At 37.0% G+C, this 26,129-nt stretch overlaps 2 protein-coding genes across 2 annotated transcripts; both read right to left on the bottom strand.

Annotated features, from left to right (window-relative positions):
* Nucleotides 1–4,464: 4,464 nt before the first annotated feature.
* On the bottom strand, nucleotides 4,465–5,565 carry Smp_022330 (putative dnaj homolog subfamily B member 2, 6, 8). Its single transcript, XM_018800026.1, has one exon. It carries the CDS (start codon nucleotides 5,516–5,518, stop codon nucleotides 4,706–4,708), a length of 813 nt encoding a protein of 270 aa, XP_018653881.1. The 5' UTR covers nucleotides 5,519–5,565; the 3' UTR covers nucleotides 4,465–4,705.
* Nucleotides 5,566–24,033: 18,468 nt separating this feature from the next.
* Nucleotides 24,034–25,797, bottom strand: Smp_022340 (putative pdz and lim domain protein). Its single transcript, XM_018800025.1, has 2 exons — nucleotides 24,478–25,797; nucleotides 24,034–24,353 (listed from the first exon to the last, which is right to left on the bottom strand). The coding sequence occupies exon 1, from the start codon at nucleotides 25,723–25,725 to the stop codon at nucleotides 24,760–24,762; it is 966 nt and encodes a 321-aa protein (XP_018653880.1). The 5' UTR covers nucleotides 25,726–25,797; the 3' UTR covers nucleotides 24,034–24,353; nucleotides 24,478–24,759.
* Nucleotides 25,798–26,129: the final 332 nt, after the last annotated feature.

Here is a 26,129-nt window from a genome sequence, read left to right as displayed (position 1 = left end):
CTTACCCGTTTATCCCAGCAGACGCGGGCAATATTTCTAAGGCATCTGTGGTCAAATACTAGTAACATACGAGTATCTTCTACTCTTAATGGCCATGTTTCGCAGCCGTAAAGTAGAACAGAGCGAACTGTTGCGCAGTATACTCGTCCCTTAATTGATGGACGGATATCTCGTTTTCGCCATAGGTGACGTAAGTTGGCAAAAGCCAAACGAGCTTTTCGAATCCGTGCTGAGATTTCGTCAGACACCAACCTATTAGGGCTGATCAGACTTCCAAGGTAAGTGAAGTTGTCGACGCGTTCGACTACTTCACTCCCTATCATTAGTTCAGGTGTTGACGCAGGCCAGTCCTGGAGTAACAATTTATATTTGGATGGGGAGAAACGCATCCCAAACATCCTGGCATTATTACTGAGTTCCAACAGAAGACTCTGCATTTTGTCAGCGTCTTCACCAAACAGGACTATGTCATCTGCGTATTCTAAGTCGCTTAGTGGTCCCCCCGGTAGCAGATCAAGTCCTGAAAATTCAGTCGACGAGAGTGTTATTTCCAGCTATAGGTCTATAATGAATTTAGACAAAAATGGGGATAGTGGACAACCTTGTCGGACACCACTTGAGGTTCTAAAATCAGATGACAGTTCGCCATAAGCTCTGACTCGACTGGTAGTGTTCGGGTAAAGAGCCTTCACAAGGTTTGTGTACTTCTCAGGTACACCTTTCAATGACAGACACTGCCACAGAGCCTCTCGGTCTACAGAGTCAAATGCTGCTTTTAAGTCGAGAAAGACCAACATTTTCGGACGCCGACAAGCATGTATGTGTTCTAAAATCTGACGAATGGTGAATATGTGGTCGACGCAGCCACGACCATGTCTGAAGCCAATCTGATTTTCTTTTATTTACAGTTCACGAGTCTTAGTTAGGCGCCCGATAATTATCGAGGCTAGTATTTTAGATGCTATGTTAGTCAGACTAATCCCTCTATGGTTATCACAGGATGATTTTGGCCCCTTCTTATATATTGGGACAATCAGAGATTGTGACCAGTCAGATGGGATTACGTCCGTCTCCCAGATTTTAGCCAGAATATTAGTCAACCTAATCGCTAAAATTGGACCACCATATTTAAAGACCTCTGGAGCCAATCCATCTGGACCAGCTGCTCTTCCTCGTTTCAGATTACTTATAGCCTTTTGAACTTCAAGTAGGGTCGGGGGACCTACTTCAATGTTCCATTCAGGTTTTCTGGGAATAGTGGGTAGTTGTGCAGTAGCTGAAGGACAGCTAAACTGCTCTTTAAAGTGTTCCGCCCATCGTTCTAAACGTTTGGGTTGAGAGCAGATAAGGGTTCCGTCTTTTTCCGAGATTGTCTCACTTACATTTGACTTCTTAATTCCGGTTTCTTTTATTAGTCTGAATAGTTGCCTACAGCCGCTGCCTTTTCCATCTCTTTTGCTTTCGTTGCCAACCACTGCTCACGATCGTTCCTTAGACTTTTAGTTAACCTAGATCTAATTTGTTTACGCTCTTCGTCGTGTTCAGAGCCTGATGGGATGATTTTACGTGAATCCATCAGTGAAATAGACGTAGAAGAAATCCACTGGTTTTTTGGAGCCCTATGGTTTAAATTACTAATAGATGTTACTGCTGTTTCCACAGCAATTCGTATATTTTTCCAAACAGCATCTGGGTCAGTCTCGTTTACAGAACTGCCTAGATGTGAACTCAGTTTTTCCTGGAACTCATTTTTGGCTTTTTTGTCCTCCAGTTCAATCCTAATGAGTTTTCTTATTGTAGTTTTTCTGCGTCCTGTGAGGCGCAAACAAATGCGTGCTCGTATTAAAGCGTGATCAGAGTCTAAACATGTATTCCAGTACGGGCGACAATCTTCTATTTGAGCCTCTCCAATGATGACTGATGACAATATGGTCTATTTGAGTCTGTCGTTGGTTTGGTGCAGGTAGTTGCCATGTTAGACGATGTCTCTCCTTATGCTTAAAATTAGTTCTTGCTAAAAAATAAACGATTGTCTGAGTATAGTTGCAACAGACGATCACCATTATCTGTTCGCTGAGCCGGAATACTAAAATACCCACCTAAATGTTTTCCTGTTTGATTTAAGCTGCCTAATTGGGCATTAAAGTCACCTGCTACGAGCACTATGTCTGAGCGTTTAGCTTTTTGAAGGAGTTTGGAAAGCTTTCTGTAAAATTCATCTTTCACTTCATCATGGCTGCAGTCAGTGGCAGCGTAGGCAGAAACGACGAAATGGTAAAGATGTGTGTCCCTATCCTTCCGAGTTCTTATGGAGCCATTTAGCCGGACAGCATACAGGCGACTGTTAACGGGGATCCATTCTAATAGTGTTTGTTCTGCCCTTGTACTTAGTGCTATGCCTACACCTGCAAGTCCACGAGAACTAGTCAGAGGGTCGCCAGTTACACGAATAGTGTATTTCGTTGGCTGTCCATTTTGGCGAGGTGGGGTCAAGTGAATGACCACACTAGGATCCTGTATGCGTGTTTCGGAGACACAGCATACATCAATCGTATGAGATTCTAGGGTCTTAGCCAAGGAGGCCTGTTGGCCGATTTGACATCGGGTACGTACGTTGAAGGCTCCAATGTGTAGTTTGGAGAGAGGTTTCAGTAGACCTGGGACAGTGTTTTGAGCACTAGAGTTGTTGGCCATGGTGACAATTGAAGAGGGAGTCAAAATAGGAAGTTTAGAGTTGAAACTCGAGGTAGGAGGAATAATAGGAATTGAAGGAGATTGATTATGAATACAGTGATCTTGAGTGCTGTTATAGGTATGAGCGTAGTGATCACTTCCCGGTTGCACACGCCGTGAAAGGGTTTTTCTAGAGGTACCTGTAAAAGAAATTGGGTTAGGGGTGGTCTTGGTAGCCTGAGGGCGTGACCACAGTGCCCAAGGGACAACTGCTTGAGACCGACCACGTACGACCTTTTTGTTAGTAATTTTCGTGTTAGCTCCGTAATTGTTGGGACCTTACCGCTGGAGACGGAAATCCATGGGATAAGGCGAGGTGTGCATTTTTAGGATCGACCTTTTCTAACCCCATCCCTCCTTGTGGGAAGGCAGCATCGCTGTTATGCTGGTTGTCTGAAGGAAACACCTTACTGCTGTCACACCTCTGTACAGTCAGCAGTACGACTTCGCCTTCAGACCTTGGGTTTGCTGCTTTTAGTCTTACCGCTCTTCAAACGACCTGCCTGGCATGGTAGGACCTTGAGGAACGATTGTTCCAGCCAGTATAGCTCTATTGGTTCATCACGATAGGCAAGCCCGACCACTACGTCAAGGTAGCAGCAACGGTCGGGAATAAGACCGATAACCAGAAAGGTGAGGAGCCCTAATGTTATGATTGAGTCTTTTCGACTTTTGCTAGTGAAAAGGCAGAATTGTTAAAGATGGTAAATATCCATGGGGAACACTTTACCAGTGCTAGACTTCTTAAAACCAGAATTTTCACTTTTACTAAGTCAATGTTTTTCCATAAGAAAAACAGTCAACCTAGGCTTTAAACTAGATATAAAGGATTTGAGGACTAACAACATGAGAACTACACTAGTAAATAGATGGTAATAGAGTTCTAGTTTACCGAAGATCTGGTTTGTACATAAGCCATAATATTTGCTAACATACAACTGACATACAGCAGTGTACAAAGATATTCACCATTGCTATCAGAATTAACGTAAAGGGAAACGAGGATTTGCATAATATCACACTACTAACTCATACACAAGTTGCTCAGATCCAAGTACGCCAGATAGCGACTTGCTAGTTGCATAAAAGTACTTCAACTCCACTGGTGGGATCAAGTTGAGCTTAAGAAAAATTAAAATCCACTAGGAACTAATTACACGGTTGAAATTTTGGGTTCGGTAATATCAAACTTAACTAACATAGATAAAAGGAATACCAGCCATTACATGATTAGTTATTTATCACATAAACTTCAGTTGCAAGCACTTTTTCTGTTGGACGAACCTAGGTTGTCATTCAATGGACCAGCAGATAAGTCATATATTTTACTGTCAGTACGGTAGTGAACTTGTTTTGGAGACTAGAAAATTACTTTTTGGACATAAAGAACTGAGTTTTCAACGAGACTGGCAAGTGACGGCAACAGTGACTTGATCAAAAACGTAGCTCACACCCTTATGGTACTGATTAGATATAACCGGAAAATTAGATATTCGCAAATATCGAGAAGTCTGACAGCTTTGAATCAGTATATTCCCCATAACATGACCTAATGTCTGATAGACGACCATGAGATGAATCATAGGCTGCGGCCAAATATTAATAGATTGATAGATAAGTTAATCTATGAACTTACATGATATTAACTAAGCGGGACTTGACGACATAACTAAGCGATACCGCGCGAACATCATACCTTGAAATGAAAAGTGAGAATGTACACCGAAAAAATCAGTGGGAAAGATTTATTTTATAGAAGTATTATAAGAGGATTTAAAAGTGGTATGTCTTAAGTGCAGTTCCAAAACAACGTATCTAATAGACGCAACAATAAATTGGACGCATTAAGACATATTTCATTAGACAACATAAATATTACTTTAACGACCTCAACAAATAACTGTGAAACTGATTATACAAAATCAATATAGTTATACTATGCGAACAAAGTATGTTTTTGTGTGAAGATAAATCACATTGCTTGCAGGGCTCCATTTCCACATTGACGGACAGTCCGGTTAGTTACCTGACCATCTACTTCTTCGGTAATGGTTTCAGTACCATTCTCTACCACTTTTGTCACACGAACCATTTTTCCATTTACGTACTTGGAGGATGTTGAAACTGACCTGAAACCACCTGCACAGGAAGATCCACCAAAGCTACTGAAGACGGAGGTTGATGAAGAACCCTGGAGATTTCCGAACCCAGAATTGGTGAAAGCCATCAAAGGATTAAACAGTGACCCACCAAACGGAGAGTCAAAAAGTCCACCCATGAAAGGGTTTGTGAGCATGGGATCATAACTCTGTACTTGACTAGAACGTCCGGCATGATGATAAGGAGATCCAGATTGTCGTCCAGCGTTGCGATGGGAGTTGGACCTGTGAGTTCGGCCCAACTGAGGACCAAATTGGAAGTCATGAATACTGGGACCAAAGAAAGAATCGAGTCCAGAGCCGGCAAAAACTTCTCGGAATATATCCATAGGATCTCGGAAGTGGAATCGCGTAAACATTGAGAAAGGATCAGAATCCTCAAATACGAATGCCTCACCAGCATGAGGACCTCTGCCGCGTCTGTCATATATGTCACGCTTTTTGGGATCCGACAGAACTTCATATGCCTCACTTATGAGTTTGAAGCATTTTTCTGCTTCTTCCTTTTTGTCTGGGTTCTTGTCTGGATGCCATTTGAGTGCCAGTCGGCGATAGGCTTTTTTTATTTCATCGCCTGAAGCAGTTTTCTCAATACCTAAAATTTTATAATAACAGGTTTGCTCCATCGCAAAACTCGCGACCCTATGCTATCCAACGAAAATTCCAGATGATCAAGGTCTTAGACTGAAATTAGCGCTTAGTTACTGGTGTCCTATTTCAAACACTTATGGCAAATGAAGTACTTCCCAGCAGTTTGAGGATTCAGTGTTGACAAAGAACACTGATTTTTATCAAATATTTTCTGTTTGTCAAGCTATGGTGCAAAATAATTCATAAAAGGAGTGATGAACAAATGCATCAGATTATTTTCATAGTTGAAAGCGTGAGTCAATTGAACCTAGAACACCAGGGAAAAACTGGAAGCACTGGAAAGCCGTCTAACTCCAACCAATCCACAAAGTTGAGTAGCCGTTCACCAATTGTCTCCAGTGGAGTTCAAACCACGTCTGTTCTGAGATAGGACATAAACACCATCGGATGCCGACTCAGTGGTCTATCGGTTAAGTGCTCTAGTGCGATACAGGTAGGTCTTGGGTTCGAATCTCGCGAGGCGAGGTCGTGGATGCGCACTGCTGAGGGGTCTCACAATAGGACGAAACGGCTTTCCAGTGCTTCCAGTTTTTCCCTGGTGTTCTAGGTTCAATTGACTCACGCTTTCAACTATGAAGATGCTAAATCTTCACAAAAAACCCCTTTTGATAGCATCAGATTGTTGTTGAAAGTACGGTGAAAACTTTCAATTAAAGAGTTCTTGTGGACCATGAGTACTTACTTTAGACACCTGTCTTGGTGTAAAATATTTTAAAGGGAAGAAATCTAGTATAATAACATCTGTGGTGTTATTCAGTCGTCCAGTAAACTAAAGGATTAGGATAAAAATTCCCTATAGAATTTTCTTTAACGCTTTTTTAAAAGTTGCTAGTTCTCTTAAGAAGTGAAGGTATTGCTTTCATTTGAACTTACTCCAGTTATCTCTAGGATTATGGAAAAAATTATTAGTGACGAATTATCCAACTATTTATTGACTGAAAAAGTTATCAATGATACGCAACATGGATTTCTTAAAAATCGATCCTGCATGACATGTCACTTTCACTTCTTTAATTTAGTCTATTCTCTTCGTAGCCAAGGATATCTAGTATTAGTGCTATACCTGGACATTTCTAAGGCCTTCGACATGGTCAACCACCAACTTCTCATAGGTAAACTCGCATCCTATGGGGTCCCAAACCCGTTACTAGCCTGGTTTGATTCCTTCATCAGCAATCGACATCAAATAGTTAAAATCAACTCTTCATTGTCGAATGCCATCCCTGTTAGAAGTGGGGTAATTCAGGGTAGTGTCTTAGGTCCTTTGCTCTTTTTAGTTTTCATTAATGATATTTGTGAGTGTTTTAGTGTGGGTAAGTCCCTTTTGTTTGCAGACGATCTTAAGGTGGTGTACTCATTTTCTCCACATGAGCTGAGCAATATTCAAAATTGTATCAGCTCGGAGCTTAACAAGGTAGCACAGTGGTGCTCGAAATGACAACTGGAGCTTAATACAGCTAAATGTGTATGGTTGTGCTTCGGTGGTACATCTTTCAACCTCGATTTTACCATAAATGGTGAAGTGATATCTAGGTTACACACAGTAGTAGACCTAGGACTTAGGTACTCCGACGACTTGTCGTTTACTGAACAGATAATGAAACAAACGTCCAAGTCTCAACGCCTTATAAGTTACATAACTCGGAACCTTCAAAGCAACGAATCACGTATTCTGATGTACAAAGTTTGTGTTCGACGACTCCTTGAATACTGCGCGTTTCTTCTTAGTAGCGCGAGCATAAGGGATAAATTAAGGCTAGGATCAGTACAGAGACGACTTACACTTCGTACTCTTGGAACTGATGGTGCCTTGACATATAATTCTAGGTGTAATAAACTCGGGCTTGACCCTTTATGGAAGAGGAGACTCAAACTTAACCTTATCTTCTTTTTCAAAATACTTAACAAACTGTCCATCACATCCAACCAGGCGATTCAATATGCTGAAGCTTCACAGTACGACATTCGTAACTCCTTGTCTTTAGCGAAACAAACATATTCTAGATCTTCTCTCTATATGAATTACTTTACCTGTAAGTTTTCCAGACTCTGGAATAATCTACCACAAACTATCCGTACGTTAAACTTTCTCCCATTATTTGTTCGCTCCATTAATGCATATTGCTCCTCTGAAAATGCATTAAATGCTCTAGCGCCTGTAAGTGTATCTTACTCCACAAGTGAGATTATAGGAACTTTAAATGTTTAACCACTTACTTGCTGTCACTTTACATTAACACTGTCACTAGCAACTCTAACACGTTTGAATAATATCTAACATGAACAATGGTAACCTGATCGGCATATCTTGGCAATCATTGTTTTGTTGTTCCGTGCTCTTTGCTTCAGTCTTTCTTTCTCTAGTTGTAGATATTTATCAATAACTCGCTCTGGCACTGGAAATAATTTTGAAGAAATACGTTCATAAATCATCAAGCTATCCAATTAAGAAAAAATTAAAAGTTCCCTGGTGTTGCATTGGCTTGCCGTGATATATGCCATATATAAACTACTTATCAATTACTGAACCAGCAAACATAAAACAATCTTATATTTCATGTTTGTTCTCTACATTAAATGTTGCTTTTTATATCAATCTGATCATGCCTGTAAACTGGTGTGAATTCTGTAAATATTATTTTCAGAATATATTGTTATTACTATCACTAACTTAGCGTATTAGGTTTGTGTAGTGGTTTTAGTGAGACCAAATTTCTATACACGTTATTGTGGATATTATAGACGCTAATGGTGATGTTAATTAATATGATTATAGCGCACCTGGAATATTAGTTCATTAACTTCTAGTCTCAATCATTATATTGTCATGATCTCATCTCGGCGTTGTTAATACCTTGTTTAACAATTAAATGCAACTACAACCAATTTGTTCACCCAGTCCTTCTCCGTTCTAGATTGCCACACACACCGCTCCATATGTTCCTTCACCTGACAACATTCCTTCGGACAAAAAACAAGCTTACTGTGGATTGAAATTTGGTCGTTATTTCTTTTTAGTTTCCTGCATCCTGTCGGAAAAAAAGATAAAAGAATTTATATTTGTGTGACAGGGCTGTTGGTTACGGAGTGGGGCGATTTCATCTGTGATCCCACAGAAATGTGAAAAGATAATTGATTATTTTTAATGACAGGTGTTATTACAAGAAAAACACCCATAGTGGTCTCTCCTGTTAGAAATGAAACTAAAGTTCATATTGAGCCTTCTATTAAAAGAATCAGTAAAGTGTTCTACTATGATACATTTCGAGGGGAGAATCCTCAACTTACAAACATTCATCTGTAAGACGTTAACCCGTACTTTTGTACGGAATCTATCGACGTGGGATAGAAACTTGGAAATAGTGAAATGAAAATTAATGTTCTGCATTACCGACTCTAAATTGCTTAAGTATTACAAAAGGCTTATCGGGCTTCTCAGTCAAAAGTTTGGTCCTAATCTTGATAGGAAGTTGGTGTTAGCTTGTAATAACTGACTTGTTGCTTTTGGATATTTTAAGACGAGGCAATTAAATCTGGACGATTTTTGAAGTAGATATGGCTGTTTAGGTGGAGATTGCTGACAAAGTACATCATAAACGCAAAATAGCTAATTTCAAATAAAAAATAACGACAAAACAGTACGTTACTTTGAACTATAACCAACAGCAAGCTTAGTTGTGTTATTTCGCGGGGTTTCAGTCTACTAAAGTTGACCTGACTGATGGAGCTGCCTTGGTGGTCCAACTATTCTGTCGCGCGGCCATGTTCTAAGGAAAAATCTTGCCAATCAGCTATATTTGGGAACGTAAATGAGAATAATACAAAAGCAGACAGGTTAAGACCAAGATGTTGAACATTCTGTGTCTACATACTGTAGCTGTAAATAATTCCCCAAAATCAATAGCTCATTAAGTGTTCGACATTAGATGCTGACCATGTTGTTTAAGTGGACTTGTTTAACTGAAGGCTTTCGGTCATGCATCCGTACCAGATCACGTCGGGCTCACCAATGATTATGCAACGGATGTTCTAGTTTTACAACTAGCTACCAGTAGCACCTTCTATGTTCGATCGTTCTCAGTCAGATAGAAATCAGAAGTCAGACGAGAAGAGGCAGGAAAGATATATTTGATTCGTTACCAATATATCGAGGACCTTTTCTATAAGCTGGCTAATGAAACGTAGGAGCTGTGTCCCACGCCGTGTTGGAACGTGATCTGGTGCGGATGCATGACCGAAAGCCTTCAGCTAAACAAGTCCACTTAAACAACATGGTCAGCATCCAATGTCGAACACTTAATGAGCTATTGATTTTGGGGAATTATTTACAGCTACAATACCAACCAACGTTATATAATAATCAACATTAGCCATTACCGAACATAAAGAGTTATGAATAACCACTCAACATCAAGTCATCAGTCTTCCAGGGCAAGTATGCTTGGAACATGGTAGATAATTAGAGTGGGATTTAGTGCAATTTAAACAGCCTCAAAAATATAATAGTGAAAAGATACGTTACACTTATGTGCTCCCCGTTTGTTACTTGATAACTCGAGAAATAGTGTCTGTTTACGTATTATCGCTGTTTCTCTTGTTACGACCCAGCTACATTTATTGTTCAGTATTATTCAACCCTACTTAACTAGACTAGTTCACAAATCAGAACACGGTTGGACAGGAAAGTAATTATATTTCAAATACGAAGGTTGGATAAAAGTTGGGACCACACTAAGGAAACGTCAATATATTTAAAATTTTTACATAAGATTCTAGAGTCTTCTGCAAGTATTTACTTGCGCCGGTTGGTTAGAAAATAGCAAGTCACTGTGTCTTAACGCAATCCTACACGAAACATACTTTAATCTGATCTATATCTCGCTGAAATGTGCGCAGTGATGGTTTTATTCTAGTATTCTTTTCCCGCTTCACATAAATTCGTTTTCGAGCGATCTCGTGAAAAGGTATCTGTCTATCCAATTGTTAGATATATGAATTTTAGAAAAAAGTCACTTGACATTGCATTCTGGCAGAAGTATGTGCCGCTTCCATAACGAAGCATTTATGTATCCCTTACCTCTTTCATTGGTCTCCGGATAGTAAATGGTGTCGTATTCGTCCAGTCCTCAATGGTAATAGAATTCTGTCGACCAAGTTGTAATGCGAGCAGTTGCTACGTCTAAGTTTTGTTCCACTTCATTGTTGGAGTACCGTCGATTGGTCCACCTGCAACTCACGACACAAATATCATGAAAACCATGTTCCATATCAGGCACCAAAAGTTGAGTGTATTAGACACAAACATTCCGTCCTAATGATGATTATCAAGAGTTTCATAGCTTTTATGCTTTCGCACCAAGAGACCTACTGCTCACATTACCCACTCTGAAACCCCTGACTGTCATTGGTTGACGAACATTTTTAGTATTCTATTTTGTGGCTCTCTCAAGGGCGTTTCTATCATTGTATAAATAAGCTTGATTTGTGTGCTTAGTGACCTCGTATTTTCTGGGTGCTTGTAAGATATATTCTCCAAGCCTCATCAATACTTCATCATCTAGTTAGCAGGGCCCGGGAGAATGGATTAGAATAACCTACCGTGTCACTGTGTCTTGACCTGCATTCCGTTTACCGAATAAGGTGAACTCGTGATCTCATCAAACATATCAATAACAAACCACCAATTTCCATCAAATACCCGAAATGCTAAACCAAAGGGGCGGGATAAAAGCTAGCTTGAAATTGAAGTTCAGACTTTTTCATTTCAGCGACCCTGAGAGGCTTGACTTAGGGCAGTCATTCCATGATTGAAGTGCCTCAGTTCAGTGATGCTTTTAAAGGATGGCTGTAATTAGTAATATGTGTGCCGTTGGCGGAGCTGCATGTCTCAGAAGACACCAAACAGTGCCATTTATTGTACGTTATTTCCTGCCTTTCAGCTAGAGAAAACTTATGTGTTGAGCTTTTTAATTTTCGGCCTTTGGTTTGTAGTAGGTGAGTTTGTATATTTCGTCCTTTTGAGGCTGACATAATTTTTTGTCGATTTATACAGTGGTGGCACTGTGTTAAACACGTCTGAAAGTATTTTGACAGACCTAACCGATACTTCTTGGCAGGCGATCCTATCTCAAAGGTTCTTGACATGTGGTGAATTCAGAGATTTCTTGAACTTTTTCCAGCATATAAGGAAAGCATAATTCTGATGGTTGCAAATGACATGTACTCATGACATCCACAAACAAAGTAAGCACTCCTTTTTTCCTGTGATGTTTCTCAATAACAATTATGTGGAACTTTCAGGTCCAGCACATCATGCTTGTAGGGGTAATTTATGTTATCAGTAAAATGTATGTCTACTTTAGTTAAGTATATGCTTAAACAAATACCTGGGAAGCTGAATTATATGAGCATATTTCACGGTGGTGTGCAGTCGAATGAACTTTTTACATTACCAATATTCTAATAAAACATTTAGTAATCCCCGATTATTTCTTTCTCATATTCTCATCAACACAGAGGAGTAGACTGGTATTTCTAGCGGGTATGGATGATTACGACAGGTTTATTTGGTGCCGTTTAGGGCAAGCTTACGGTGTTTACTAGATATACTAAAAGAAACTATCAACATCAAGTTTACTAAAGGTCAACATTATTTGGATATTTTATTTCCCTGAAGACATATACGTAGTGCATGTGAGCCACAGTACGTAATACCCGTCTGCTTACCACTCGATTTGTTACTGTTTAGGACAACTGAATAACAGCTTGTTAACGCCTTTATTAGACAAGGAAATACATAATTTTATCTAGAGAGATAATTAGAAGTCCCATAATAAGCAATGCATTTGCTTTAACCCTCGAACTAGCGGTCATATAAGTAATTATTGGACATTGATTTACAATATTCTGATTAAGGTCCGTTAAGCATATGTAGTAGGCGTCGAATCGTGGTTGACTATGATCACCACTACAGGAAACTATGTACCAGTCACTAGGTTAGATCCTTCCGTAGACCAAATATCAGAAGGCAATAGAAGGTTGTAGTAAGATGTGTTTGTTGGTGATATCTTGATATTGAAATAATAATATCGAGATCGTGCCAAAGTTTACAAGCTGGACCACTAAGCGTACGCGAGTTCGTGCAAGGTCACAGACAATGGAAGAATGTGTTTTTTGGTACACTTAAACAGACGGGCACAGTAAAACAACCACTGGTAGAATTGGTTATAATAATTGTTTGCATTATAGCAATAACTATATATAATATAAATAATATCCAGTTCGGGTTTTAACACACACTCTGAACAAGTTTTTGTGGACGTTTGGCGATCATCACGACTGATCTACAACTATTTTGTCGTCTTAGGTTTTGCGAAAACTTTCACAACTTACGAATTGATCATAGAAGTTTTGTTCTTCCAATGCAGCTTCTAGCTATTGACCTATATATAGGCCTTTATCATCCCTTTCAACTTTTGCTGTAAGATGAATCAGTGAGCTGTCAAGTTAACTGGTGTAGTATCAATTCCCAGCTTATAAACTACGATTGCGAACGAAAAATACCAACTGTCTTCGTCAAAGGATCCTTCTCAAATCTTGGTTTTGTCATAATTCTGCATATTGCAGAAAAGGATAAAATAGCTTCATATGGCCTACTCATATAAACTATTGTTACTGATAATGTTATATTTCAACCCAAAAAATGTTAAAAACCTTCAACAGCATTAAACTTTCTCACTAAACTAGTATTCTGATTACTGATTGTACTGTCACTTTACCTCTTGGTGATATAATTCACCATAGAAAAACGTTCAAATAGGAGTTTGTATTTTAAAAATAAAAGTATGATTGAGATTACTAACCCCACTACCCATTTTCAACAATCTAAACAGTCTCTACGATAACGAATAATAATCTGCAGAAACACTTTGAGCTTGCTTTTATATCATGTACGAATCTAAAGTGTGCAAGCGGAAACTTCCAAGTTCAAGACTACAAATAAACGGGCCAAAAATGTTATGCTAAACAAATATATCCAAAATACTGAAATTGATGATATTCAAGATAACAGTTACTAGTCAACTAAGTACTTTCAATGCCTGCTGCAACAAACAGTCGCTTCAGGGGCACGTTCAGTAGTTAGATGGTCAAAGATGACAAGAAACTGTGGACTAAACTTTCGTTCATATCGAAACCCGCCATCACGTCATATCCATATGTTGTCTATCTTGCAAACTGCACTTCTGTCCTCCAGTGGAGGGTCGGAGACAAAACCGTTAGTTTCGCGCCTGATAAACATCAGCTTGTATAGAACCTAGTTAAACGCTTGCTGCCGGGTCAGTCCAACTTCACTAAATATTCAGTTTCCGCCCATTCCATTTTGCTCTTTGCCTTATATAGTGCTTCATGGGGTTTTTGTTAACTAAGTTTTCATCGGCGTAAGGTCGTTTCGGGATGGTTTTGTTTGTATTTGTGTGCCTATCTGTCCAATTCTTCTCATATATATTTCGAATTTCGCAATAACACTTTATCTTAGTAACAAATGTAAAGTTGTTACTTTTGATATTATAAAATCCAAACTACGTTTGGGTGAAGAATAACTGTCGGGTAAAAGTGAAGTCACTCGTGCACTCCAATCGAAATCAGAACAGTAATTGGGTGACAACGGTTCTAAACAAATATTACCACACAGTTATTCAACCAACAATTGTTCCCAGAATAATCAATCGAAAACACCAAAAAGTAAGTGTTATTCTATCCTTTCTGGATAGATCAAGTAAAAATTCCGTTTGAGAGGTTGCTTTATAGCACAAAGTGTTTCAAATTCTGGGAAAGTGCTCCAATTTACAACCAAAATGCACGATCCCAGTCAAATCAGACAACACAATCAAAGTGGGAACAATCAATATCGCAGCCGCCAGAATAATATCAATTAAAACAAATTAGATACAGTTCAAGAAGAAACATAGAAACCCAATGAAAGCAATAGAAAAACTGAGAAAACTATTATGAAATTAAACATTACAGTCTCAATTGGCATCAAAAAGATTACCAATGTGTGCAAACAAAGAAACCATTAAGAAGAAGTTGCAAATGTATACATGGAGGGATTTTCACCTTCCAAATGGGTCTTACAGATATATTTATTTACTTAGTCCGTTTGTTTTCAGTCCTAGGTGAGATGGTAATTGTTTGTTTTACCTGTGATTTTGCTTTCACAAATACATCGTCTTATTTGTCTATTTTTTTACAGATTACGTTAGTTTTATTTTAAATGAAATCTCAAAATTTGAAACTGCTGTGTTACTCGTTTGGCTTTGGACTGTTGCTACTGTTTGTCAGCGAAATCACTCTTCTCAATTTTCTCACGTGTCCTTTTTGACAACTAATCGGTTTATATACTTTAAATGCAGATTTCCTAGACGCATCCTAGACTTAACTGTGTAAACCCTTTTGAGAAAGTCACTGACTATAAAATCTCACCACATTATTCGTTCAAGTATTTCGCACAATCTTTGTTTATAATATTATAAAGAATAAGTACTGTCTGTTGTCTTATAATAATATTTTGATTTACGCGTATGAAATTACAATTCGCCAGGCACCAATAGAGAGTATACAGAAATACAACCTGTCACAAATTGAAAGTAATAATCAAATCTGCCTACAAAATGAAGTTTTTCCTATTCAGTCTCTTATGTATGCTTGACTAGGAATGTACTTCATCTCCATTTTTCATACGCCTCTAAAGAGGAATATGTTGTTAAGGTATTTTGCGATGTGATTGTATAATCGTCACTTGGTTCCAGTAGGGACTAGATCTAAAAATTCAAAGGCTTATTTTGCATCAGTGTTTTATATACTAATGAGCTAACTATCAATCTACAGGGAGCAATTAGAGTCATCTAATGATAGACAGACTGATCTATTCGGGTTATGATAGATAACATTAGTCTGTTTGGGATGAACTGGCGTTATGTAGGACCCATTTTTTGAAATGAATCACAATTTGATAGTCTGCATATGTAGTTAGTAGATTTTTAGCCTAGACCAATTTAAAATTCGATCTACACATCGAGAATCGAAAGTCTACAAATGGAAATATCTTCACAACAGGCCATTGATTTTAACATATTCAGGTGGATATAGTTTGGGTATTATGGCTTTACTTATGCCTTAAAATGCCATTCATCGTCTTATCCAAGGAGACTTTGTCACTAAAAGTTTTCTCTGGCACACTATATGATGAAGATTCTTAGTTAAATAGCAATCAATTTCAAAAGTTGAAGGAAACCTAATGGAATAAAAAAATGACGGACTATTAAATGTGATCTGGCACTTCGCATGCCAACGGGAACTCTTGATTATTGGCTGAAAACCCACTTTTTACCTACTATGAGTCACACTAAATGATCACAAATCTAGATCTAGATAGTTTAAGAGAAAATTTTGCACTCACATAACACTAGTAGCTGTCAAACACGGCTATTCAATACTATTTGGTTTGTATTGTAAACATTTTGACCATATCGGTGACGTTGAGATAGATATACTTCATCTTCCGCCGATATACAGGTAATGTTTGAGCGATTTATCACTGGATAGTGTACTTAAGTCCACATTCACGAACTTAATGGAAAAATACAGCCTTGGAATATCGATTACGTCGGAAGTGCTGCATTCTATAGGATACACGAATGACGCCAAATTCGAAACCAAGATAATACAGTAAACAGTTCTTAGGGTCTGAAAAATTCGTACACCAACTCAATGATTTTTAGAAACACTTCGATAGCGTATACACCTATTTTCTATCAACACTGCTAGAGAACTCATGTTATTTTCCCTCTACTCTGTAGGGTTTAATTTCTACAAATATACTATTAGACTGTAAATGCGATACTGGCGATCGCAGAGTCTATGTGGAAGCTATAGTCAGAACAAGGACAACTTGGCTTTAAATTTTATCAGTTTCTGAACATAAAAACAATTATGTTATTACAATAATTAAAGAATTACAGTTATTAAGTGAAACGCACAAACATACCGACCAGTATTGCGTGTCTTATCGGAATGAATAAAAATTTATGAGTCACATTAATATAATAGGATAATGATGCCTTTTAATCAGTAGGTCACATGCAACAGGGATAGTTTACAGACACATCAAACCAGATTAACGTGGTGGGAGCTTAAGCAACGATTTGATTGGTTAGTTATGGACATAACTAACAGACTCTCAGGACATTTCAGTTACACTCTTTCACAGCTACTTCAGAGGAACTAGATTTCTTAAATGGGGAAAAGCGTAACGGTGTTGTGAGCCTCGAGGTGTAATCTAGTCGATATCTTGAATGGGGTCAAGTGTGATAAATTGAAGTATTTGAATTATAGTATAAACTAATAATTCCAGCAATAACGCAATTTAACCAAGAAGTATTAGATGAACACAAACGAATGTGTTGTATTTGGAATTCAAAATCACAACAGTAATCAATACGAAGAAATCATTGGTTCATTCAAACGTCACATTTATCTTTGAAACTACTCTCTAGCCTTAGTAATTTTATCAAAATAATTAATCTCTTTAACTTTTATACAAATAAGATTATTTCATAAAAATTTTCTTATTGTAATAAACTAGCTACTTAATTATTATATAGTAGTATAGATGTGTAAAAACTATTATTTGTAACGAATGGAAATTATTTACATCATGGAAGTAAAACGATATTATGTGGAAGTCTGTAATATAATGAACATTGACTTCTTTAAGTTTATAGTCAGGTTTATGGGTATACCATAAATTATTTGGAACATTGACTTACATATTCATAAATACTGATATGTAAATTTCGACATATATTTTACAAATTAGTCGACAGTTTGATAAAATTAATCATGCTGTTAGGAAGGACGAGTTACATGTTTTGATACAACTTCTATAATAGTTGACTATCATAATCTACTATAACGGTATTGTAAGATGTGTTACTTAATAACTTGTTTCTGTTCCCCCTCATGAAGGAGGATAGGCCGCCCTTCAGCATATTCCATCCAACACTGATGTGTGGGCGAGAATGATAATGATTGGTTGTTTTGCTTAGTCAGACTTGTAGGTAGCCTGACAGGTGTCCTTACTACTATTATTATTGATTGCCCATTTGTTGTTGGATTGTGTCGGGTTTTGGTGTGGAAATATATTTATGTTCTTGTCAGGCTAATCACGTGTTCTTGATCTGAGTTATGTTGAAGTCCTGTAGAATAGACACTGGGAAGGAATCTAGTGTCGATATTCATCTAAGATAAATTAACTTCCCGTTCGTGTATACGAGGAAAATGGACCGTTATAACAAACTCTGTCCTCCGGAATCCTTGCAAGTTGTTCCCAGTCGCCATTCATTCTTATCGTGTCTGCTTCCAGTTCTCGACGCAGTGTGTTCCATGGCCCTTCACTTTACCGTTTCCTTCCAGGATTTCGAGTTAGGGATTGCTTCGTGATGCAGTTTGGTGATTTACTGAATGCGTGTCCTATCCACTTCCAATGTCTTTTCCTAATTTCCTCTTCAGTTGGAAGTTGGTTTGTTCTCTCCCACAGTAGACTGTTATTGATGTTATCCGGTCAACCGCGGTCGAGTATCTTGTGTAGACAATTGTTTATAAATACTTGTACATGTTTGATGATGGTTATGGTGGTTCTTCAAGTTTCAGATCTGTACAGTAGAACTGTCTTGACGTTTGTATCAATATTCTGACTTTGATGTTGGCTTACAGACAGTTGTTTTGAGTTCCATATGTTGATGAACTGTAGGAATGTTACCCTTACTTTGCCAATCTCAGCCTTTACGTTTGCATCGGATCCTCCTTGTTTATCGATGATGCTGTCCACCTCTTTCAGGGCTTCTCCATCAAGTATAATTAGGTTGGTATTCTCCGTGCTGTATTTCAGGATCTCACCTCTTCTCTTGTGTATTTTGAGGCCTACTGATGCAGAAGCTTCTGTCACACAGGCTGTCTTGACCTGCATTTGTTGGTGTGTATACGATAGAAGGGCAAGGTCCTCTGAGAAGTCCAAATCTGCTGATTAATTCTGAGCTGTCCATTTTATTCCATGCTTCCCGTCAGACGTGGAGGTCTTCATAATCTAGTCAAATATCGAAGGAAAGAGAAAGGGGGAAAGTGAGCAGCCTTATCTAGCTCCGGTTCCCACTTGGAACGCTTCTGTCAGCTGTCCTCCATGCACCACTTCGCAGTGTAGTCCGTTGTACGAATTCCGGATGATAGTGACAAACTTCTTAGGTACACCGTAGTGTTGAAGAAGGTTTCATAAGGTTCTCCTATCCACGCTATCAAACATCTCATGGTGAAGGAAGTTGTTGTATAGTGACGAGTTCCATTCAATCGATTGTTCATCGATGATTGCCTGTGTCACGATTCGGTCTGTGAACGACCGATCCTTACGGAATATGGCCTGTTGATCTCGAAGTCAGGCATCTACTGAGTCTTTCACCGCATCTGGCAACACTCTGTTGATAACCTTTCCTGGTACTGATAGCAGTATTATGATGTGTGCTACTGATGTCGACAGATATAAGTAATATGTATCATCAATCGAAAGTGAAATGCCCGTAGGCAGAAGGTTAAGAAGACCAAAGAATAGGGAATGAGAACAAAGAATGATTGTTGTGAAAAAGAAGGAACAGTGAAGTCTGAGACGATTGACTGATATTTTGCAAATTAAGTATTTACTGTATGGTTTTCAGATTTTAGTAAGTTGTTCTGAGATTTTGTGTTCAAAAACACCCTTGTATGTGTTCTCGCTCACTATAGTGTGATGCTTCCATAGTTCTTGCACTTGCTGAGATCTGAATTTATAGTTGTAGAAACATACAAGAATCTATTGAAGATAATACTAGTTCTACATTTTCGCTGAATAATATGGGGAACCTTTTTTAACAAGGGAAATGTTATTGACTTGTTTTCAAAACTTTTACGTTGTGAATGGTGTTAGGTACATATTACTGTAAATCGCCTACTAAATAAGTCTTTTTTATTCAATCACTTATTTTTAATTGTTTCCATATTTAGTTGTTTCCTTTTTTCTGTCCTGTTTGTTTAATTTCCTAAGGTGAATAGCTTGCCAAATTTCTGTCTACTTAAGTAGTTTTATGTATGTTTTTTTAGACAAACAATGCGTTAATTAATAAAACCAACATATTACACAACTCTATGGGAAATCAAATTTCTTGTATATATTCGAAAATTGCTATAATTTAAGGTAACCGTATAAAATATCTTTTTTACATTAGATTTGTAGGTACTAAAACATTTTCATTTCGGGCACCGATGAATGCGTGTTTTATCCTTCAAAGGATTTTAAGCGTCTCCTAATGGACAAGGAATCGTTCGCTCCAAATGGTCAATATCGTAAATGCAGTTTAATTTAATCTGCAAAAGTAGCAGAAGAATTAGTCTTTTTTCTGTAGATTATTGTTGGGCTACTTAAAAAAGAATTATTCATTTACATAATTACTTACATTACATTCTAAACTAAACTAGAAAATCATTCAAAATGAGGAAGTACTGGATAGCTGTCTTATTCTGGTATAGGTCCACAGTTCTAGGAAACCCCATGGTAAAAAGAAACAGCCATAATTCTAGCCAACTTAAACGCTTGGTATAAACCATCTTCAAAATAAACAATCACAACAAACTACATACATTACTCATTTTCATTCTGCTCACTATATTTGGTTTTTACTTGATTACTTCATGAAGTCACATATCTAGTTCAGTCATAAACGGAGTATAAATACAGTGAATTTGTAAGGTCAAGTAAGGTCCTGGATAATATCTCACCTGTCAGTAGTATGTATACGTTTAACTCCTACAGAAGGTCATGGAGTTTGCTATTTTTCCACAGACGATGAGAGCGCCAACCATATAGCTTTTTGTGGATGTGTGGACGACAAAATTCTTGATGTGGATCTGAATATAATCAGCTTAGATCAGGCACAGTGGGTAGTCTCTCTTTTTGGCAGTGAACTTTGTTTCTATACATCCTAAAGGCATTTCTTGTAACTAGTTTATTGAGATAAAAATATTAAGCGTGTTATTATCGATACTGTTTCACACATAGAGGAAGCTGTCGTACAGTGTTCTCTTCCTTACAATATTTTCATAATGAATTTTAATCCATGAACAAAAAGCCAACCTTAACTTTGCATATATTTTATATGGTAAAAATATCCGTTGAGACTGAAATATTTGTATCCTAATCAGCTGATTAAGTTCTACATCGGAAATTTTTTAAAAATTCTCTTATGTTTCTCCTCCCTCTCTGGTATTTTTTCATGCAGTTCGCAAATCAAGTGAAGGTTATACAACTGATCAAGCTGAACAAAAAATGATAATAAACTTGGGAATGATGAAAGATGGATTAATCACTGATATTGATATGTTTGAAAACTTAAAACCATTGGGCTCTACTACCCCGTGCTTATAAGGATTTCAGAAAACACACAAGAAAGATATTTCAATCTGCCCTGTAATGGATATGAAAAACTAACCATGCCATCCAACTACCGAATGTTTGTTGGAAATTTTTGGGTCGGTAAGAAATACGATCAGTAAATACAATACCCTTGACTTCTATGCTTTTGTGGATTTAATAGCTGACTCAAATTTTTTTCAGGAGACGATGATTCTTTTAGATGTCACCTCTCTCTTCGAGAATACGTCCCTTAGTGATTATATCAAAAATAATGGCATCGCTATCTCAAAGGATTGCTGTACATTACACATTCAATGTGCAATTCAGACTCAACGATGATTTCTATAAAGAAATTGGTGTCGTTACTATGAAATTCCTACTAAGTCCTCTCAGCGAAATATTTCGTGACCAATCTAGAGAATACTGTTGTTTGATTGATAACTGGTGATTCTCACTTCCGTAGGCGGTATTTAGATGATGCATTCAATCTTTTTGATGAAGCTAATGTTGTTAATAAAATAATACAGACGTTCAGTATGTCCTGCTAGTCGATCACATTCACCCTATGGTCAGAGACAACTTCAGAAGTTTACTTCCTTGATGTTTCATTCAGAAGAAAACCGAACGGCTCTTTAGAAAGATCGGTTTATACAAACGCGACATGGAAAGGGAAATATGAGAACTTCTAGTGCTGGGTTTCACTGAGTAAACAGAGAAATTTGATGCATTCCCTATCTTCGAGAATTAAAAGGTCTGTACAGAAGACACAGTCGGAGTAAGAGAGGATGGAACCCAAAAAATGTCTATGAAAAGTTGATTTCCTCTATTATTCACTGACAGCAACCTGGAGCCTATACGCTTGACTGAAAGAACTCACTGAAGAAGATTTTGTTCTAGAACATTGTATTTAGAGGGCGTAAGGTCTAGGAGATCTTACTCAGTCAGCTGTGCGAATTCCTGAAGAAAACCTTTTATTCAGTTGGAATACGAACTGTATTCTTAAGTAGATATCTGATATTAGGATGCGCCAAAGATAAGTCGCCGCTTCAGGACACCACGCTGCGTATCCGCCGTTTTATTTACTCTTGTGGAGCTTGTAATGTTGATCGTTCAAAGCGTGCACATTCCGAACCCTTTATGCTGGCATTGTCCGGCATGGTTATTGAATGGTGAATACAAACCAGCCAATAGCTTAACTGTTGAACATCTAGTCATTTCATCATCTACCTCCACCGGAACCCCCAGTCTAAATTATTCACAAAGTAGAACAAATTGTTTCGAAAGGAAGCTGGTTAAGAAACTTATAGATAGCGTAAGCTTTGGGGATTCGTCAGCTCACAAGCAATTTTCGTGTTCAGAATAAGTATATTCAATTCGCTAGTTTACCATGGTTCTAGCATACGAAGTGCTATTTTGTTGATCATTTTTTGACGTGGTTGTTTTCTCTCCTTTATCCTCCTGTATTCTTCAAGTGGACAATAATCTTTTAAATATCTGTTCTATATCTTGTTTAGACACCTGTTCGCTTATATTTTTATCTTCCTTATAATCTTCAAGTGGGTAATTTTCCATATTTCGCTTTCATGTTTTAATTAATTTTTTTACTCATTGAGTGTTACGTAATTTTAAATTCTGACTGACTTTTAATACCTCTGTTAATGACACAGTAATTCAGTATTTTATTATGGACCAGTACATGTTAAGCTAACTGTAAGTACGATTTGGCAGCTCTAGAAAATCATACCTTCTCTAAGAATATTTTTCCTAGTGAACCTCTTCATATATTGGTATTTTTGGTATTGGTGAGTACTCTTATCTGCGTGGTTAGATTGTGAAGAGTTCGTTATCATTATGGACAAAATCAAAAGGAGTTCTATTTGAAATAGGTAAACTTTAATGATATCTAGAGTACGAACGAAATTCTCAGTACTCAACGCCAAAAAAAAAAATAAAAAAAAAAACTAATCGCGATTCTATACTAATGTCGGTGAATTTTTTAATTCAGTACAAGCGTTGCCGAATTCCAAGCAGGGAGGACAGAAAAAAAACTACAAGTATAACGTTCTGCGTAAACTTTCAAATTTTTGAATATGTTTGCTAGCGTACTAAAGTTATCGCATGTGCCTCGAAGTAACACGGTAATGAGGTAAAAGGCTGTCCCCAAGCATGTATGGAATGCAATTAGGAGAGGTGAAAGTAAAAATTGTTCAGTTTGATAGGGTATTTGTTTACAAGATTATTAGATGCACGGAAATTCTTTGGCTAGGGAGGAGATTCAAAACCTATAATAGCTAGCTAAATCGTTGATGTGATGTTGGAGGCTAATGATTCTTACGCAATCCCATTCCATCTATGATGATTGGATATTGTACTCGCGCTAAAGATTCCTAGTTGACCAGGCGAAACGGTGGAATTACTTCTGATTCATTCGCTGAGATTTTACAAATATATTATTCCTATTTTGATGTTTTACATCAACTCGGCGCCCAAATACTGTGAAACTATTCGCTCTAATTTGGACGAAAGTTCTTATAAGTAAAAAATAAGCTTACATTTTATTCGACTTGTAATACAAAACATAAGTAGATGGCGCATTTTGTACAAAGGTAAATTAAACTTCAAATATGCTAAACTGGACTGTTTTATAGTGTTTGTGGAGATTTTCGAATTTCATAGTTTACATCACAAACCAATCTTAGTTAGACAAAAATTAAAACTTAGAAGTCATTTAGTAACTGTTTATCTTAGTCAGGGACTCCTCAGCTGTAAGTATATACCATCGCACTCGGATTCGAACCCAAGATCTTTGGGTCCTACGGCAACTTCTTATTATTGACAGAATGGGCATCTATTAGGACAGTTAAATACTGTTGATGTAAATTATTATATCCAAGCTCACATTGGAATAACTCAAGTTATTGGGGCATCTAATTCCTGTAAAAAAAGGAAATTTAATTATTTATCATATTTTTTTAAAGAAAAAAAAGAAACACAATTCAACATACTTTCTTTTCTATTATCTTCATTGAAATGGTAATAACAATTTTGATAAAACTAAATTGATGATTCTATTACCGGATACACAATCAATATTTAAAAGGTTCATAAATTGATCGCAATTAACAATAATCTAATCAATAAAATCAATTTCTGATTAGTTAAACAACTACAATTTTATAATTACGATCATTAATGATGAATATTATTGAAGATAATTAAGTAAACTACAGAATAATTAGAATGAAACATCTAGAAAGGTTGTAAATATTTCCTTGAATCCCCCCCCAAAAAAAATTGACTGATAATCGGGAAGAGAGCTGAAATTAAAAAAAAAGGAAAAAAAAAGAAAAAAGAAAAACAAAGTGAACTTGTAAATTCCACGGTATATGAAGTGTATATGTTAATCTTTCTTGGTTAATGTTAAATATTGAAAAATCTCACCTTTTTTTGTTGTTTTTCTTCTCAAAGCAAACAGAAGGGGTATAATAAATTGTAGATATTTATTTCATATCATTTAAAGTTATATAAGTTATAATTTAATATACATACCAACTGATGATGAGAGTTAAGATGGCTTTACATAATATCCAATTTTAAACTAATTCTAGTGATTTTAGTAACAAATTTTATAAACTAAACATTTTGTTGCCAGGAAATAATTGGATATTAAATATCTTTTATAGAACTGAAATTATTATTATTATTTTTTTCAAAGTTCACCTGTTATTTATAAACAACAACAGCTTTCATGCCAGGTTCAGGAGGTGGTGCAGCCTGTTTAGCATGAGTTTCACAATATAATTGTTCTTTAATGTAGAAATAACCAATATTGCGTAAACCTATTCCACATTTACAACATTTAAGGCATTCAGGATGCATTGGGATACGACCTTGTACTTTAACAAAAACACCGCGTATAAAACCTCCACATGATCCGCAATGCATTGATGGCGGTGTTGTTGGTGATACTCGAGGTGCTGCACCATCAAGTTGATTACCTGTAGCATTAGATAATGTTCTTTCAAATGTTTGATTTCTATTTTTTTGATTATATAAACCCATAGGTGAATTGTATGATGAGTGGCTAATTTTTCTATAACGTCCCTCACCGACTTTTGTTAGTACGTTTTCTCCGGGTGCCGGTGGTGATTGACCAAATGGAAGTGGTGAGATATTGTGTTTAACTCCGATAGATGATGACTCTTCATTTTGCGATGTAGCCTCTAAATTAACATGAGTCCCATATGCTTGATGATTATTATGACTATTATTTGGTGACATTTGAACAGATGAAACAATTTTAGGTTGCCAAATAGTTTGTCGATTAACTGGTTGTGGAGAAACTGGTTTTGGTGATCTACTTAAAGAATGTTTTGGTGATGGAGAAAAATTATTTTGATGTGTATATGTATTTGCTATGTCACTACGTTGAACAAACAATTCTAAATCATTACTTGATCGTATGATCTCCATTTTCGCATCATCATGTCTCATCCATTTAGTTTCAGATTGATTAATTCGTACTACATGATCACCAGCCCGAAGTCCACTGTAATCGGCTATACTTCCAGGATTTACATGTTGTATAGTAATAGAATGACCAAAATCAGTACCGCCTTCTAATCGAAAACCCCATGGAATAGATGTATCTTGACGAATTAAACGAATTGAACAATGTTGAGAAGCCATTATTAAAAAGAAATTTAATCTTTATGAGAACATATAATAAATGTTTATAACATAATTTACTATTCAGTCTCTTCTAAAGTGAATGTCTTTTACATACAGTAAAGAAGGGATGAAAACACATTAAATATTTCTTAAACAATCAAAATTATCATATAGATTAACTGTGTCCTAATTGATTTGGATTGGTTCCTTATATTAAATACAATTGGCTTAAACAGATAAGTTCAGTGGGAATAATAGGATGTAGCATATACATTTGTACATGAAACACATAACATGTTATACAAGATATGAATTAATACTGCCCTACAATTCATACTTTCTGCACTTTATTGATATTTTTTTGTCTCTCACACAAATTGTTCGTTTATACTAATGATAAAATATACATTCACATTAGATAA

Source organism: Schistosoma mansoni, chromosome W (genome assembly GCF_000237925.1).
Source record: "Schistosoma mansoni strain Puerto Rico chromosome W, complete genome".
Lineage (NCBI taxonomy): Eukaryota > Metazoa > Platyhelminthes > Trematoda > Strigeidida > Schistosomatidae > Schistosoma > Schistosoma mansoni.
This window is presented reverse-complemented; position numbering and strand designations above follow the sequence as displayed.

What these genes read in the sequence shown, in the direction of transcription:
- Smp_022330 (XM_018800026.1), bottom strand. Translation starts at nt 5,518, where the DNA reads ATGGAGCAAACCTGTTATTATAAAATTTTAGGTATTGAGAAAACTGCT.
- Smp_022340 (XM_018800025.1), bottom strand. Translation starts at nt 25,725, where the DNA reads ATGGCTTCTCAACATTGTTCAATTCGTTTAATTCGTCAAGATACATCT.